This window comes from Pleuronectes platessa, chromosome 5 (genome assembly GCF_947347685.1).
Source record: "Pleuronectes platessa chromosome 5, fPlePla1.1, whole genome shotgun sequence".
NCBI classification, from domain to species: domain Eukaryota; kingdom Metazoa; phylum Chordata; class Actinopteri; order Pleuronectiformes; family Pleuronectidae; genus Pleuronectes; species Pleuronectes platessa.
Window position 1 is genome coordinate 16,258,610 of NC_070630.1, and position 19,494 is coordinate 16,278,103.

Genomic DNA, 19,494 nt, shown 5'->3' on the forward strand with positions numbered 1-19,494 from the left:
TCACTAAAAAAATGAAAGAAAGTGAAAATAAAACGTGCAAGGGAGTGGAAAAGATGATGAGGGAAATAAATTCAGGGTATAAGGTCAAGTGGCCTTTGTTTCGAGGTGTAAATGCATACTGAATGAATATGCACAGGGCATATGTTGTTAAAGTCTTATGCATGGATGGAGCTGCTATGGCCAGGGATCGGTTATTGATCAGTGATTGTCGAATCGTCCCTTGAGCGATTAAAAAAAAAAAAGGGTTAGAAGCGAATCAGTACATGTGAGAGCTAAAATACTTTCTGGGGAAATGAACAAAATCTCCCTTGTACAACTTGACGATCATGGATTAATTAAATATACTTTGAATACAAAACTCTGCTCTGATGGTATAAAAAATGGACTGCATTCATTTCCTAGCCATGGAGAAATCAACACTGACGCAGGTTTAAAGGAAAAATACGTGAGGTGTCCATACAGCATGCATTCATAAGCATCAGGTGAGGGACGTCGGCAGCTGCTTGTGTGTGAACAAAGCTGAGCCATTTGAAAATCAATATAAGATACTGTGAACCATTTTACAGAAAGTATAGCACTTTGTCTCACTGGTACATGTTGACGTAGTCCTTTTCCAGAACAATGAATTGTGTTTCCTCCGTCTTTGTGTGTCTAAACACCATGTGCATGTACGTGTGTGTGTATGTATGTATGTGTGTGTGTGTGTGTGTGTGTGTGTGTGTGTGTGTGTGTGTGTGTTTTTACAATCTTGATCAAGATCAGAATGTGTGTACGATCTTGTGGTATAAACTTATTTTTCCAGTTTAGCTGCTGAAAAGTATCAAGTCACCACCTTCTTCTTTCCTGAACTGGAGACAAAAGCAACATGTAGCATCTAAATCACTGAGTCATCTCAGGTGGATCCACTGGTCTCAGATCACCCGTCGGATTCGGTTGGTTTGAAGCTTTGTCGTGTCCGTTCTGCGCGGCCTGCTAATCAAGAGACTGACAGCAGAGAGAGACCCCTCCCCTCTCAGGTCGCTCAAAAGGTATCCTCAGCCTCTTATTGGACCGCAGAAAACTCCAGGAAACAGCCGGCAGCCCGACGTCATCACTGGCACCTCCCCCCCTATGCGTCGTCAAGGCAGCCATTGAAGCAGTGCTCGTCGCTCCCGAACGCACCCTGGGACTGGAGCAGCTCGTACTCCTGGTCCAGGAAGTCTAGGCTGTTGTTGCTTGGCAACCCACGGATGGTGAACTTGTGGGACACCTTGGTCCACTGCTCCCGATTGGCTGCCACTCGCTCATACAGCTCGGTGGCCCCAGGAAGCAGCTCAGACAGCAACCTGAGAGGACAGAGAACAGCCATCCAAAAACATTTGTTATTTAAGGACTTTGTACAAGACTGTGCATGAGTCCCACATTAAAACTGTCTATTTTAAAATTATTGCATGTTTTCTTTTCAACTACTGTTCAACTTCTTCTTCGTCACCATCTTCTTCAGCATTTAATTGTGGAATTAAAAAACAATAATAACGATATTTCTGGCCACTAGAGGGCAGTTGAACACACTGTTACCACAACTTTGTCACATAATCACCACATAAAGTTGAAATGGAAAATGTGTTTGCCTAATGAACACAACTGAAATAATCATTCTTATTAACTTCTTTAAGGAGGTTATGTTTTATCCCCCGTCATTTTGTTTGTTGGATTATGCAAATCCTTCAGATGGGACATGGGCCAATAATGAACCAATTAAAATGTTGCACAGATCCAGGAATTATATTTTCTACTTTCTTTAATATCCTAAGACAGAGTCTTTTCCTTTCTTCAATTTCACCAATTTGCTAGGGAATCATGGATCTTCAAAAACAGTCTGTGTGATGATTGGATTTAAGGGGACCGTTGAACCTTGGCAGAACTATGTGCTCTACTGAGTCCTGTTCTAGTTATATCTGTCTTCTCCTCCACCAGCTCACGAGGGAAATATCTGGCTGTTAAGCTGCTAAATGCTCCAGTGTGTTTGCTAGAAGGTTGCTAACTGTGCCTGTCTTTCAGCTGGTGCTGAGTCTGCGATGTGTTCTTGAATCTTTTTTACTAAAACAGCTGCTTAAAACAACTTGATGATGACGATGATGCTGATGATGATGATGATGGAGGAAGTCAATCAAAAACATTGAGCTGAAAGGCACTAAAATGCTCCATAGAGCAGAGGAAAACATCAGAACTGGGTGAAAATTCACTACGAGTTCCTCCTTTCTGTCTACGCACAGCAATTTGATCCATTGTGATATAAATATATTGATTCAAAGTTACAATTAATTAAAAACAAAGTGTACTGTATAAAATATAGTTTACATTTTGACACTAAATTCAATATGACATAATATATAATACAATACAAAATAATATGGGTAAGAGATTTTTGCTTGACTATCGTCTGTTTGCAAGCACCTTTGAAATTATATTTCCCTCCCAGTGTTCAACACTTGTAATATGGTGACACATGTCTGTCTTGACCCTAAGAGAAAGTGTTATATGACTGAAGTGATGAGTGTAGGAGGGATGTGATGTTCTCATATATACGCACTTGTAGATGGGCATGGCGATATGTTCCATGAAGCTGATCTGTAGTTCTGGGATGTACGCCTTTTCTCGGTCCATCATCTCGCTCGGCCTGTTCCCCATGGCTTTTTCCTTTAGACACACACGCACACACAGACATGAGTAATGAGCCCACTATTGTGTCAAATGACACACACTGCGGCCACTTGCAGAATAATTTCACATGTCATTAAACAGGCAGAAAACACCGACACATACCAGGTCTCCTTGAGAGAAGAACTCTTTATATATCAGCTCCTGTGGACACAGAGGAACAGACACTTGTTACTGCTCAAACGGCTTCATATTCACAGTGACACTGATTAAGTTCCACATGAAATAAAACTGTCATTTATTTAATGTCACATGATAAAACAGCAAATTTGAAGTGACTACAGTTTATTTTACCTTAATGACTGAAGTATAAGCTCTAATATGAAAAAGTATAGATTTTAAACTCTAATTTAAAATGAGCATGAATCTCCTGTGTAACAACGCAATATAAATAAAACCATATGTAATTCAAAGCTGGTACATGTTTATATCTGAGTGTTTGAGCTTTAGGAGAGAATTTGTCAGATTTGTAAACATAACTGTAACTGGATTATGTTGAATCGCAGACATGCTGTGCTCTAAGACAAAATGTCATTTCCATTTATAACTATTCAATATTTTCTGCAATTGCTGTTTTTCATTAATCCCCATTGGGACAAATACAAACCAGACATTGCAGAATAATTTCCTCCCTGGAATTCAACAGAAATGCATTTTCCATTTTTGGGGGCAAGGATTACAAGGCTTTTGTTGCAGGTGTCAGATATTTGCAGATGTGGGTGTTGGATTTAGGGTCAGGGGCTAGGGGTGGAAACGGGGGCAGACCAAGCTTACAAATAATCCTATAATTGAGTGCAGTTTCACATAAGAGTGTCGTGGAATATCGACTGAAATGTTGTTTTCTACTTCACAGCTCTGCATCTCATCGTCTTTATTGTCCTTGCACTATCACAGAAAATACACCAACTACACTTCTGCATCTTCTACCATATCGTAGACTGTAAATAAAGATGGACAACGCATCTCCACTTCCTCACACTACACTACTAAATTAAACATCATTTGGAACATATATTAATGGCAGAAACCATCTTTGAGGGAAACCTTATTTGATCTGTTTTTAGTTTGGTCCATGTCCCATACAATAACATGGGAGACACACTGCGTGGAACCTGATATGAGGCCATTCACAAGTGTATAGAGTATATTAGTCTAACCAAAATATCTGTGGGCTGATTCATATCCTGTTGTGTTACTGACGTGGATGTAAAGCTGCTATTCCCTAATGTGGTGATAGATTAGTCCATTTGCTCTAAATGATGGAGTCGCAACTAAAAACATTTTGGCAGATTTGTGTTTACACTAGCTGATAAGCAGAATAGACAGAGGTGTATGGACGTCAACTGACAGCGATCTTGCGCGTGGTTTTCCAGCCCTTGGTCTGGTCTGACAGGTCACATGATGTCATCAACAGGCACAGCAGCATAGAGCGGTGGTTTGGGTTTTTGCGATCGTATCCGTCTGAAACGCACACACACACACACACACACACAGACACACACACACACACACACACACACACACACACACACACACACACACACACACACACAATGATAAATTACTTTATTCAAGCTGCATTGCATTGTCAAGTAACATTGTATATTTAACTGATCAATACCAATTGTCCTGTACTCAGAGCATATATTTCTTGATAGATATTGATAATTAAAAGCCATTATGAGATATTAGGACATTTTGTAAACTCGGCAACACAACATCATGTTCAAATGGCACCATGACATTGTATATGACCGCCCCGTCAGTCCACGATTGACACTTACCCACTTTGTGCTGTGAGGTTTTTTAATGTCCTTGAATTGCTTTTACAGCTCAGAATTGATTCTAGTGATGCGACGTCCACTCAGGGTAACTCATAATTGGCTGCATTCAGGCGTAAAAAAAAAGCACTGGAGGCAGCAGCCAATTACGTTGCATAAGAGAGCAGTGAGCAACTGTCGGCTCCAAAGGGTAAATAGTCCAATAAAAGTGGAGGATGTTTAAGAATGTCAGTGATGAATACTGAGAGCTTCACTCACATCGCTGCATAATGACTCATGAAATGAAGGTATATAGAGGCAGAATGGGGCTTTTGTGTGGTGCCAAGAAATGAGCCAGACCGCAAAGGACAATCATCCTTGGTTACTTAGCTTAAGAATGGATCTCAATGACATTACATGGCTTCACAAATCCCCAAAAATGGTGACCTTCTAAATATATAATAACACATCTTTTAAATTGTGTGCTTTCTCTTGTGAAATCCGCCCTTTGTAATCCAAGGAAAACAAAAAACACTGCTTTTTTGTCACCGCTCTGGACCGAGGCATCTGAACAAAGCCTGGATTTGCTGTTCACTGCTGTGAGCAAAAAGGAAAAGTAGAGATGTGACTGTGCATACTGAACTACTGTGGCGTACCATCAGCCATCTTCTGCAAGTCCTTGAAAATGCGAAGGTGGTGAGCCAGGTCCGTCGCCAGAATGATGTCCCTCATCAGATCTAGCATGCGCTGGTAGTCCTGAGGAAAAGAAGAAGAAAACAACATTAAGATAACTTGTGCTTGTAAGTGAAAGCAGAAAATTGAATCCAAACGAGAGAGAGCGAGGACTCCGAGATATTTGTGATGTGCAGATGTCAGATCCAATATCTCACCTTCCTGGAGAACTTCTCGAAGATGTTGCAGCCGTGAGTGTTCAGAATGGCGATGGCCTGGGCAAAGTGATGTCTCTGTCATGGGGAATAAAGCATGATGGGAAAAAATGGTTACTTCCAAAGTGATGTTGAGTCATGTTGTAATGAAAAAAGCAAAGTCAATTTACATGCCTCCCACTGCTGCAAATAATTCAAGTTTGACTTTGACCACTAGATGTCGCATTAGAACACAGTATCAGTAGCTCCCACGAGAGTGAAGTTTGTTAACTATGAGGGAACAAATCAGTAAAACCGACAAGACAGTTCAGTCTGCACAGTTTCTACAGGGATCACAGTCTAACAGAATGCAGTAAGGATTTACTCAAGACACAAGTACACGATGAAAACACTGTTAAGGCTTTGACAGTTTTCTAGCAGCTCTCCCACATCCTTCCCATGTGACTTTACCTCCATCACAGATCCCTCTGAGCTGTAGAGCGCAGCCAGCACAGATTGCTGAAGGTAGACACACACACACACACACACACACACACACACACACACACACAGACAGACAGACAAAAGAAACACAATCCTTTAGTGTTCACATAGCATTGATCAAATGAAACAGAGACTGTTGATGCATAGTTGATAATGTGAGTGTGTCACTTCGGTGCTGGCGGGTTCTGCATGATCAGAGTGGAACAGAGCGGTGTGCTGCTAATCACTATTACATCTAGTGTCTCACTGGACCAGATCCACAGTCACAGAGACACAACCTCACACTATGATATCACTGAAACACATCCAGAGCCTGCTCACATGCTTCATCCTTTACATATCAAAGTCTCTTTTAGCAGAACCAGAGTGATATAGATTTTGATATGATATGATGCTGATACACACAGGGAGTAAAAAAAATGATATATGTTTGTTTATATTTATTTCAAAAAATGCCAATAATTCCAAAGATGTCGTTATAAAACCCTTACGAAAAGAACTGTTATTGTATATTTTAAAGTTTAACCATACCTTATTTATTTTAAATACCTAGAAATAAAAAGAAAACACAAATACAACCAACTGCACAGAAATTGAATAAAAAAGATAAGCACCTCTTTTCTGCATTTTTATAACTGTAAAATAAAGTTTTTTTTATATCAACGCTTTTAACGATCAATTAAAATAAACACCAGTACCTTTATGTCTGACTGTGAAAGACTCATCTTATATCTCCCCCAATTTAGAGTAAATTTTTCTGAAGGGCCAGTGAAGCAATGTTCCACTGGCACTGTGTGTGTTTCAGATTATTAATGTTTTTATTCAATGCCATGTTCTTCCTTTTCTACCACCTAGTTTCAGCTTGTATCATGGTGACATCATGTCCTGCTTCATCTCACACCCACTACTAAACAGAGACATCATTCGTTTTCTCACCGAGGCGACTTGGAAAGAATTGTTGGTACCACGGTGGTCCATGTCATGGCACATACAGGAGATAAAGAGAGCTAAGATCTCTATATCCCTGAAAAGGAAGAGGACAGCGGTCACTTGAGTCACATAAACAAAGCTGACATTACATTTTTCAACTGTTCAAGAAATGTGGCCCACTCACTCGAGGTAGTTGGACAGCCCTAGGTTTTTGTAGAGCAGGTAGCAGAAGTGTGAGACAGAGAAGGCGTGCATCCAGTTGTGGTAGGGAGGGTCTCTGTAGCCTCTCTTCACCATTAGACAGAACCTGACGCCAAAGCAGCAGTTTAATTATGGGCCTATGGTTGACTAATTATATGAATTAGGACTTTATTCTAACTGTTCCAACCAGATTTGCTGCACTAGCAATGAAGTAGCACCAGGAACACATATTCCTATTATTCTATAAATCTTTTTAATATAGTCTTTTTTCAGCTGTTTACACAAGTCTTTCCTAGGTGTTGAAAATATGAATAATTCTAGTAAACTCACAATAAAGCTGTTACAAACACAAAAATATTCTTATATTAAGAAAAGTTGTCTGTAGCAACCCAAAGTGCACACTTACTACAGAAAGTACTCAGAGATTACACACATAGACACAGGCTCATATGTTGGTATATGATTGATTTTCAGACCTGGCGAGTGTGTTCCTGTCAATCTTGTACGTGTTGATGAAACCCATGTCTTCCAACATGCTGAGGACACACTGCAGACACACACACACAACAATGTCCGTTACATTTCCTTTCTGTGTTTCTGCCTCCTCCACACTGTGTCTCTCTGCTTCCACCTTCTCTTCTTACCATGGGTGTGGTGTCATCAGGCAGGGAGCGCGGCGTGTAGGTGAACTCGGCGAAGCAGGGGTGGATCTCTATCACCGGATCGACCCCCGCCACCAGCAGCTTAGTCACTTCTTCCTCTGATACCTGCGAAGCACACACTCTGAGTCATACTGAAATAATGACGGCCATGTCACAAAATAGACTGTGTCCATGCGGAAGAGCGAGTGCGACGGGCGAGGGGGATATCTACCTTCATGTGGTACATCATCATTTCATTGGCCAGGTGGGACCTGAACTGAGCCTCACCGACCCTCTTGTACAGCAGAGACTAGAGAAACAAACACCAAATTATAGCAAAATCAACAGTTTGACTATAATTGTCACATACACAGTAGCTGGATACAGTAAAGTGTGATGTACAGATTGGTCACAGAAGCAGGAGAAGAAAGAAGGGGAATGAAAATAGGCTTAAAATGTCTCCCTCGTGAGTGTGTGTGTGTGTGAGTGTGTGTTCACTATCAAATGGCAAACAAGAGATTTAGGATTAACAAGTATGTTTTGATTTTGCCCCATTCAAAGCTTTGACTCTTGTATGAAACAATAAAACTCAAACTGAATTCAAACAGGTCAGTCCATAAGGGGAAGTGCTCCTTACAGCCCACGTAACACTCTACACAGCATGAAACAGAGCAATCAGTGATACATAATACATTGGGTCAGGTTTCAATAATTAACGAGCTGCCTAGAAGCCAATTATTTTTCCAATCAAAAATCTTTATAGTTTGTGGATAAACAATCGAGGACCTGCAGCGATTCAAAGGTCAGAAGATAAAGGCGCTACTTAATCTGAAGGTGAATTGGACACGCTGAATAAAATATCATCACAGCTGTGTATATAACAATAAAACTGTTAGAACAAAGTATCTTCATTCCTTTTCAGGGGTTTTGTGTTTTAAAATATTGTTGGAGACAAGAGAAATCAGTGCATCGTAAATCCATTTGAATCCATGTTTACTGCTCTGGTAAAAGGATGAAAAAGATATATCATTGCTTTTTTCAAACTAGAATTAACATCCTGTGGTTGCGTGCCTCCGTCAACCCGTTCAGTTTCAGTCAACATACCTTTTTCCCCAGACTCATCTGAGGTCACTATGATATTTGACCACTGAAATCTAATCGGTTAATCTGTAAATCAGTTCATCTTCCAGTTCAAGTTATTATTTGTGCCAGATGTATTTAAATTCCCTATGGGTTTGACCTTTAACCTCTAAAATCAGTTCATCTGTGAGTCCAACTTAACATTTGTACCAAATTTGAAGAAATCCTCTGAAGACGTCCTCGAGGTAATGTGTTCACACGAATAAGACGAACAGATGGACAACCTCGAATACATAATGTTCTTTCCGGCGCTGAGGCATAAAAGCTGCTCTACACTGACTCGCACTCATTCTCCGTCATAAAAGCCACTCGGTCCCATCACAGATCCAATCTCTCTAAACTTCACTTGACATTTTCCTCAACTCTGCCTTGACTGAGCATTTCACTCTCACTCAACACAGCAAGAGGGTTCCTGGTCCAAATCCCGGTTTGTTCTGGAGTTGTTCTCTGAGTTTGCGTGTTGCATGGTGACCTGTCCAGGCGGCACCCTGCCTCTTGGCCTTGACTGGGATTGACCCCAGCCCCCCCCCCCCTGCGAGCCTCCCCTCAAAGTATAAGCTGTATAAATAATGGCTGGATGAACTGATCACATTAAGGTAGACAGGACTGATCCCTTAACAGCACTTACAGACGTACTGCATTGTTTCAAGGAGTAAGAGCCTCTTTATTTGCAGTGCAAGTGCTTCTGGTTATTTGTCTCTGTGCAGCTAAATTTAGTTGATGACTATGAAGCTGCATGGAGGACGACTTTAATATGCTGTACATCATATTCCATCTGTGAGCCGTGTTTAAAATCAAGCTGAGTTAATGACTTAGGACTGTTTAAAATGAGTCAGTGTGTATGAAGATGAATGTGCAGCCGCAGAGAAGATGCTTCTGTTCCCTTTTTAATGTGTCACTCTTATTCACTGCTACTGCTGCTGGAAAAGATAATGAGAGATTGTAATGGAGGCCAAGTGAGAAGTTTAAACTGTTCATTAATTTGTAACTGATAATGTTTCTCCATTAATGGTGTAGTTTATGTGTATTATAGTTTGGCATATTTCCTTCTTTATATAAATTCATACTCAAATCCACAAGTGGACTAATGGAGTGTGTTGACTGCTGTGGTCAATGAATATGCTGCAGGAAATGTAAACACCTCGTACCAGGGGGGATGGTCACCCATAAAACATACCGTATACTTTTTTAGTTTATACCATGAGTGTCTCGCACTCGTCAAGTCTGGCTTTTTTTACTTACAAGACTCCACTGGTGTGCAAAATAATTCAAGAGACAGGGGAAGAGAGCACTGTCCTCCTGTTATTCTTGAGCAAGGTGGTTGGTAATAACCCTGTGCCTCTAACCACGTCCCTGCCCTGGTCTCCTGCTTTGAGTCCCACCATCGTAAATCTTACAGCTTCAACCTTTAGGATTAAACTATAGATCCCTTTGGATTAGTTAGCAGATTTAACTATAGGAGGCCCACTTGAACACAAACTCTCTATCTGCAAACACAGCACTCTCTCTCGTTGAGGATGGTGGTTTGAATTTTTTTGGCCACTTGGTTGAAAGGGATGGCTCCCCCCTCATAAAACCATCCACTGGATATAGAGTCAAGACTTACATGAGCTATGCTGATTCCACAGTAGATAGAGAACGCAGTGGCCAGATCCTCGTCGAAGCGGTTGAACCACGGCCCGTTCATTTTATTCACCAGCTCAGCCACACCGATCACCTCTGCAGGACCGAGGATTTAAAGAAAGTCAAACGTAAAGTAAGTAAAGGGAAGGAGCGGGGAAAAGGAGTTCAAGGGAGAGAATGATGGTAATGAGGAAAAATGAGGAGATGAAAGTCAAGGACGAGAAAATGGGGCAAAGAAGGCAACAGTGCGAGCCGGAGAACAGATGCTGAATCTAAAAGGTCTGCTGACCTAAATTAATTTCACACTGGAGCTGAACCTAATTGAACATAAAAAGAAGAAAGGACACATTTTAACTCATATTCTGAGCTTCACACAGTTTTCTACATGGAGACAAATCACACACACGAGATACAGGAAAGTTTGAGGAGCCAGTTTTCTCTCATTTCTAAGTATAGAACACATTCACTTCACGAATATTTGAGATAATGTAAGAAGGCTTTGTGTTATTCTATGAGAGCAGCTTTAAGGAAATGTAGCTGAGATTTTAGAGGAGAACAGGGGGAGTAGATATGTACAGCAGACGTCAGCAGACGAGCATCTATCAGGCTCCTATATGTGTTATTTCATAGACGGTATAAAAAGATGGACGATGTGTCTCCACTTCCTCCCACGATCCAGAAATGAAAATATCCCAGACATGAACGCTGCCATCTTGTGCTGAGACTGTCATTTGGAGTCTCTGCAGTTGTGATCGGGAAGGTGACGAGTTGCCGCTGGGTGATATGCGTGTTTGACCAATCCTAATTCAGTCTCAGGTGTCAATCATAATGTTTCACCCTGTTTTTATAGCATCAAATAGCTAATTAAAACCAGACTTACTGGGAAAAAAATAGGGAGTTAGATATAGATGGGTTTGATAAGAGCAACGTTAAATCACAGTGTTCTGTATTTTAATATTGGTCCATGTCCCTTCCACTAACATGGGGTATGTGGGTCTTATGACCTTTACTATAGCAGCCAACAGAGGGCGATCAAGAGGCTTTGGCTTCACTTTTGAGGAGCAGTCATGTCGTCCATCTTTATATATGGTCAGACTTATTTAGATTCATATATTAAAAAATGTTTGGGTAATGATTACAATCACTAATAAATACCTAAGATTTATCATATCTAAACCCAGACATAAATACAATCTTTATATACACGGTATGTGTTGTCTTAGTTTGTCTCCTGTACAGATCTTTAAACCTTTAAACGTATTGTTACCGTTGTTCTCATCTTTGATGGGGAAACAGAGGATGTTGCGAGTCTTGAAGCCGGTTTCGTCGTCCACGCCTCGGTAGAAGAGAGGGTGGGAGTAGGCGTCCTTAATGTTCAGGATCTGACCAGTGGTGGCCACGTGGCCCGCGATACCCTGATCGGCTGGGATACGAAACTCCTTCTGCACACACACACACACACACACACATGGGAACACATATTACATGTTCAGCTTTGAAAGCCGCTCCAGCCTAAAGCTGCTCTTTAAATGCTTGCATGGCCAGGCTCCACTACTGCTTACTGAGTGGAGCTCTGCAAAAAATGGAAACTGTCCTATTGCAATGAGAAAAAAAAAAATTGGTCGATCTGTATTTGCTGTTGAAGGAGCAAAACTTTGGAAACAAACTCTTTTCTCACAAATTCCTGTAAAAATAAATATATCTTTTTTATCAGTATCATATCTGTATTTCCACACTGTGTAGCTTACAGTCATAATCTCTAATGTCATTAAGCGACATCAATAACTATCATCTCTTTCTTTTTTACCATTTTTGATTCATCTATGGTTGACACAAGAGACAGAGAGCACAATAAGACGACGTGAGAGGCTGTCCTGGTGCCTTACAGGTTTGAGTTACTGACTGTACAATTGTAATGTGTTCGAGTCTGGATACCCACTATCCCCTGCTCTCTGTCACTTCCATTACTGCATCATGAAATATACATGATCCACAGCTACAATACAGAGAGAAAAGCAGCTCGTCGTACCTCTTCATCACTAACCACGCCTCCGTCAAACACCTTTGCCACCAGCTCATGACTGCCCTGATCCAGCAGGAACACGGAGCAGCTGAGGGAGCGGGACAGAGTTAGAGTGGTGATGGAGAACAGAGCCGAGCACAGAGAGACGTTTATCTCATTCAACGTCGTTAACTAACTTTCATTAAACGAGGCAAGTCGGTTAAGAACAAATTGCCAAGATGGCCTTTGTAAACGGAGATAAAGACATTCGCACTTCACCCATGCACACTCACACACACACTGAAATGTCCCCTTGAGGATGAATCAGACGGCTTACATCTCTGCATCACTGAGGTTCCTGGCCTCCACTATAATTTCCTGTAACAGCACTGACACATCATCTGAGAAAATGGAGAGAAGGAGAGAGGGAGAGAGAGAGAGGAGGAGAGGGTGAGTGAGGAAATGCGAGGAACACAGCAAAGCTCTGATAAACACAAGCAGAGATTACACCACGAGCATCGGTTATTCAGCTGTACGAGCCGCTAAGAGCTTTTGTAATCTACCGGTGGATCGATTTTTAGCAGCAGCGATCATGAGGACTCATCGGCAACATACTCTGCCATTGACGCGTACAGTTAGATAAGAATCCAAATGCCTCAATGTAATTACAGGACGGAGAGGTGGAACCATCATCCTTTATGCCCTTTTGATTTTACGGTTATGATCCTGGGTGTAATCACCGTTAGTGTCGGTAATATCTCATTCAATTACGAGCGCTGTTCGTTTCATTAGGTGATCACTTAAATATTGTCCATTAACGCAAATCATCCGGCGCTCGTCCTTCCACAGTGATCGAGAATGAAGGAGAGAAAGAGAGACAGAGGGGGAGGAGGGGAAAACCTACCCAAGTGCGTGAAGAGATTCTTGGCCACTTGTAGGAGCGCCTGTGTCCAGAAGCAGAGGGAGAAAAGCATTAATGTATTCATTTCGTGTTTGTATGTGTGTGTGTGTGTGTGTGTGTGTGTGTGTGTGTGTGTGTGTGTGTGTGTGAGGGAGCATGGACAGTACCTGACACTCCACTTTGAGTTTCTGTTCTTTCTGAAAGGCCAAAGTTGAAGTGAGAACCGTTGACGTGTAGCAGAAACAGTGCTGGATGGCATACTCGTCTGCCTCTGTGTGTCTGCACGCAGGAACACACACACACACACACACACACACACACAGACACACACACACACCGCACGCACACACACACACACACACACACACACACACACACACACACACACACACACACACACACACACACACACACACACACACACACAGTCAAAGGGTGAATGTGATCTAAGACAAGGTTAATAGACTGCTGATTACCAAACATCATATTAATGGTATACATAGCTTGTGCCATCTTCCGTTGTCATTAATACATTTCTAAAGCACAGAAAGTGGAGCTGAAATGCATTTTAATTAACACAATCATTCATCCATCTCTCGTGTTACAGCTCCTTAATAATGATTTTCTGCTTCTTCTTATCTCGCATTCTAAACTGGATATCTTTAGGTTCAGGGCAGTAAGTTATGGCAAATATTCATTAGAAAACTGTCACTAACAGTTTTTTCATTAAATATCTTATTATCATAATCTATATTTCTGCTTTACTTTTCTACATGTCTGAGGGAAATATTTTCGTTTTTATGAACTATATTTATAAGACAGTAGTGGTCATTTGTTTCTCTAGATGTTACACAAAGAAAATATAGATTGTTATAGAGAAGCCAGTATATAAGGAATATATATTACAAAATAACTAAAAAAGATAGATTTTCCTTCATTAAAAACATAACTTATATCTGAGCTAACTCTGGTTTGCTGCAGTTTTAGAATGCAGCTGTCTCTCTCCTTTGAGATGAAGTGATGTGTGAAGTTGACAGCATTAAGGAGACAGATGAAGACAGATGAAGGGAATGATCTGCAGTGACCACAGTGATAAGTGCCTGCTATTCCCTCTCTTTGCCTATAGAGGGCAGTGGCATATTACTGTGTTGCTGTCAGGCCCTGAGCTCACAGACTCCCAGGAATCCCAGCGCAGGAGACAGGCTTTGTACCGAGCGCAGCAAAAGGCCTGGAAGGCTCAGTTCAAGGGGTTAGTTCCCGTAAGTGGTGCAGATCATTAATGGCTGACTTAAACAGAGAGACAGTCTTCAGTGCCGTAAGTCAGAGTGTTGAATCTTTTTCAATGGTACCAGGGAGTTTTTAGGGGTCACAAAGGAAAATTGTTTCCATTTTTGCGGCTAGAATAAAAAAGCAGCCCACTAAGACCTGAAGCACTCACAACTTTACACCAAGAAACATGTATCAGTGAAAGAGCCTGTGTGAGAGAGAGTGTGTGTACCCTGTTCGATCTTGTGGAACTCAGGCAGAGCAGCAGATTGTTTGGAACATATACACATTTTATTCTGCAGCTCAGATTGCAGTTTTTATACGATCATCGCACATTTTCCACCTGCTCTGCGTAAAACAGGATTCAGTTATGTCGGTGATGATGTGTGTGTCGCGTTCACATCTGCTGGCACCCACACTGAGTTATGGACGTGCTACTGGTGTCAGAATATGTCGTCGTGCACCTGTGTCCTCGGCTAAGAGGCCAACTCCGCGTACGAATATGCAATCTATACGAGGAAGGGGCTGCGTCGGATGTCTCTGCCAAAGTCTGGCTGGCTGAGCTGGAAGCACGGGATAGATTTATCACGTTTTATGAACAGTCGCAAACATAATCCTGCTGTTGTTGCTATGGTAATGAGATGCCAGCTCTCTCATCAGTGCCACTGGCGCAGCAGGAAATTATAGGACATGATCCCTTGTCATCTATCTTCGTCTTCAGAGAGGAGAGGGAGAGCAGCAGGGGAGCGGGGTTGTGTAAAATATGTGTAAAAATAGCATAGGAAAGGCTAATATACCAGTTCTTGACCATAAGTAGAGACATACATGTTGCTTTACAAGGAGGGAGATATACAGACAGTTTAAATAGACATTTAAAATGACAATGGCAGCAGAGCACGTTTTGAAATAATATATAAATAACACACACCTCCAAACTGTATTTTAAACAAATACACACACACACACACACTCACAGCTGGGGTGTGTTTTTATAGACTTCTGTAGAGAGGAGATAGCAGTTTAGCTCCTGGCAACAAGTACATACACACACATACACACACACACACACAGAAACACAGGTTTTTCCACAGCTATCCTTCTCCATATTCATGCCTAACACTAAACTTAACTTAACCACTGTTCACATCTTACCACTTACCCTAACCAGGAGCACAGAAATGACACTTTCCTCATTAGGACCTGGCTTCGGTCCCCATGAGATCTACTGGTCCTGACTACGTGAGGACACTCTTTGGCATACATACATTCCCTTGCCCCAATATAAACCATCCGAATGGAATACCTAAACCTAACCCTAACCATAACTTTTTAACTTAACAATAATCCTTAAACCCTCCGACAGCTCTTTGAGAATGTGAGGACGAGCCAAAATGTCTCATTAGTTCTTTACTTAAACTGGTCCTCACCCACACGTATACTGTCAGTGCCAAGACATGGTCGGACTTATGACCGGACTCAAGATCATCACTCAAGACCATCTGCATGGTCAAACACACACACGCACACGCACATGCACATGCACACGCACACACCCCCACACATACACACACACAGACTGGGTGATTTGGCTCCGCTGTGATGGTATCCATTGACGAGGGCTACGCAGCACCTTCGGCTGCTTAGTGGCAGATTTCAGTGGAAACAGTAGCAGCACACTCTCCACTGCTACAAACCCAAACCCAAAAGGCTACCCATCCCGACGTTTCTGTGAGCCGCTGTCACATAAATCTTTGTATCTTCCATGAGTCAGTGCTTCAGGATTTAGGAAAAAGCCTAATCATCTTGAGACTGACATTCCTGCATTTGAAAAATGCTTTAGCAATAAGCCATTAGTGACTGAGCTACAGTGATTTGTGAACAGCTCCGATGTTTAAAACAGGAGAGTGTCTCTTGAAATCTTCATGAAAAGCTGCAGGCGAAACACAGCATGCAACCAAAAAAGGTAAAGAAGGATAAGGAAAGCCTACAGAACTGACACAGATCTTTTACATACCTCTGGCCACCATGCTTGTTGAAGGTGCATGCTAGCGCCACCACCTGACCAGTGGCCCTGCTGACCACTGGGACGCACAGCATGGAGGAGATCTCACAGCCTAACATACTGGAGAGCTGCCGACGCTCCTCCTGAGAGAGAGTCAGACAGAAACAAACGATCAGATAGATAGATTGGTATGTAGGTCAGTCGGTCTGTACGTAGGTAGGTATAGGTAGTTAGGTTGTTTGCTTGGTTAGTTGGTAGGTTGTTGGTGGGTAGGTACTAAGTTAGTTGATCAGCTGGTTGGCTGGAAGGCAGGCAGGCAGGCAGATAGGTAGTTGTTTGGTTAGTAGGTACGTAAGTAGGTATGTAGGTTGGTGGGTAGGTAGTAATTCGGTTAGTTAGTAGGTAGCTAGATAGGTAGCGCGTAGGTAGGTTAGTAGGTTGGTTGGTTGCTTAATAGACGAACAGACAAACAGACAGAAAGACAGACAGGCAGACGTGTCCTTACTGCACTGATGTCCTGAAGCGTAATTGACTTCTTCTTTTCAACAACCTGACCGAAACGTCCAAACATCAGCTGAAAAGACAAGACAAAAGGAGAGAGAGATAAAGACGGGGTGATTGAAAAATGAGTGTAATGAGGGTGAGAGGCAGAGAGAACATGCGAATTGGAGAAACTGGAGCATTTTATAGTGGTAAAATATATAAATAAAGGTTGTTTATTCAGACAGGAGTCTATTAGCTCCCTTGTTAAATCAGCACAAATGGTTTATCCAGGGTGCATTTTTTTGTGTCCTAATATCTCTCTACACCGACTATTATTAAGATTTCACAGATCATTTATGCTGGGGTACGCAGTCCATTCACTCCATAATGGAAAGCCTGTTAAAAATGCGCCGTCTGGAGCACAACCAAGGACAGGAGACGGAGAGCAACCCAGAGGAAACGAACACTGTTCTCGGCCAAATTTCTTAATTATAACCACTGCCAGGGATTATAAAAGATTTAATGTGGAAGGTTTATTCACTCATGTCAGTCAAAGAAACTTACAAGATGAGTTTCAATGCTTGTATGCCTGATAAAAATTGCGACAAAACCTCTGAATATACTTTAGTGCACAAACTCAAGGATATTCAACAAATAATTTAATAATTCTATAACAAATATAAATGAGCACCAACTGGCAAATAAATGCAATGACAAAATAAACTCATCTGTACATTTTTTACTGGTAATGATTATGTTTTTTGACCTCACCGGGAAGCTGATCTCCTCTTCCAGGACTTTGTCTCCAACCACCTACAGGGTCACAAAGGTCAAAGGTTATTGTTTATTCAAATGTTAATGTCCAAATACTCTTTGGTGAATGAGTCACTGCTAATGTGTGTGTGAGTGTGTACGAGTTTCTATCCTGGTGGAGAACTCAAACTGGCATATGACTCATGCGCAGGGGACAAAGTCTCTGTCGCATTGCAATCAATAGCCTGTGGATGTGCCTGGTGCAATTTCCTTGAAAAACCCCCAAAAATTAAGAAAAACCAAAAACCTGGACCCCATGATGTCTGTTTTAATGAGGGTGTTTTGATTTGCTCCCCTAGGGGGCATAGCTGGTGTTTATATATGTGAGCCTGCACTCGTGGGGTGATTTTCATGACAAACCAAGTGTTTGTGTGTGTATGTGTGTGTGTGTAGTCTTTGTGTGCGTACCTGGCAAAACACCTGGTGGTTGTCCTCAGACACCAGTAGTAGACAACAACACTGCGAGTTAGTCTGCTGCTGCAGCTGAAGGGAGAAACCAAACACAACATGAGTCCTGAAATATAATCACAAAAATCTCTCTCAGATTGTTTTCAAAGCCTTCATTTAAGATTCTATGGAGCGTGGCTAAGGTGTGAAGCAGAGATCAGAGATCAGTGGACAATGAAAAATGACTGGAGTTATCGAGGGGTAACAATTTAATACTATCGCCGCTAAAATCTGTCTGGGTTTATTATGTCTAAAATAGTTTGAGTGAAGGGATATATATAAAACTGAGCATATACACATATTATTATCTTTTACACATATTGTCCGTCAACGTCTCTACATTTATATATTCATTTATATACTTTTCAACAGATATGACTACCTTGCTTAATACGTGGGTGTATCCTGGGTCATTTTCTATTTCTTTTATGACAATAATCTAACTAATCATAATCAATACACCAAATAAATCAACTTTTACTCATGGTATCTTGTAATTAATAAGTGATCATCTCATCAAAACATTAATTTCCTTGCAGATAACCTCAAATACATTATCATGCATTGATTTAAGCACAAGATTAACGTTCTCCGTTGAAATTGTAAGTCTCTAAATCCCTGCGCAGACAATGAAAGTCCCGTTTTGCTGCCTGTGTGTGTGGAAGTGTGTGTGAGTGTCTGAATGTTTCTGCTGCCGTGCTCTGTGTCCTGAGGGGTTGCAACCAATATCCTGCTGTTGTCTCTGATGGGAAACATTTCATTCACATTCATAGCCTGAAATAGACTCCCGAGGTGCAAACAAGCCCACCTTTATACACGCTGACACAAATACTGTCAGTACACACGCAATATACACACGCACGCTCACGAACCCACGCACAGTTATACGTAAGAGCAGCGTTTCCTGACACAATATTCTTCTGTGTAATCCACAGAGCTGGATGGAGAACAACCAGGACAGGAATAAACAACAGCTGCTGCCAACACACACTCGCCCCTCAGTCACACACGTAAATGATGTTGCTGCGCCCACATATAATAATAAGACCCTCCGCCCCCCTTTTTCCCAAATACTGCTAATCTCATAAGAGCTGCCCCGAGCATTTCCCACCAAAATGACGATTCTTCAGAAGCAACCATTTCTCGCTCCTCTTTCTACCTTCCCTCCTCTCCCGTTCCCCTCACTCCTTTTCACAACTGTAACAATAAACAGGC

The 19,494-nt window shown here is 41.7% G+C and overlaps 1 protein-coding gene across 1 annotated transcript in view; it reads right to left on the reverse strand.

The window, feature by feature from the left end:
* Positions 1–1,090: 1,090 nt before the first annotated feature.
* Positions 1,091–19,494, reverse strand: part of LOC128439629 (cGMP-dependent 3',5'-cyclic phosphodiesterase) — a 96,030-nt gene continuing 77,626 nt past the window's right edge. The window contains 22 exon segments of the mRNA XM_053421988.1: positions 1,091–1,325; positions 2,573–2,679; positions 2,806–2,844; positions 4,049–4,161; positions 5,117–5,216; positions 5,351–5,425; positions 5,798–5,845; positions 6,767–6,854; positions 6,945–7,067; positions 7,438–7,508; positions 7,606–7,728; positions 7,835–7,912; positions 10,349–10,461; positions 11,633–11,807; positions 12,395–12,476; positions 12,705–12,768; positions 13,272–13,311; positions 13,436–13,547; positions 16,549–16,679; positions 17,042–17,110; positions 17,791–17,832; positions 18,241–18,315. Of these exon segments, the coding sequence (XP_053277963.1) occupies positions 1,091–1,325; positions 2,573–2,679; positions 2,806–2,844; positions 4,049–4,161; positions 5,117–5,216; positions 5,351–5,425; positions 5,798–5,845; positions 6,767–6,854; positions 6,945–7,067; positions 7,438–7,508; positions 7,606–7,728; positions 7,835–7,912; positions 10,349–10,461; positions 11,633–11,807; positions 12,395–12,476; positions 12,705–12,768; positions 13,272–13,311; positions 13,436–13,547; positions 16,549–16,679; positions 17,042–17,110; positions 17,791–17,832; positions 18,241–18,315 (2,103 nt within the window).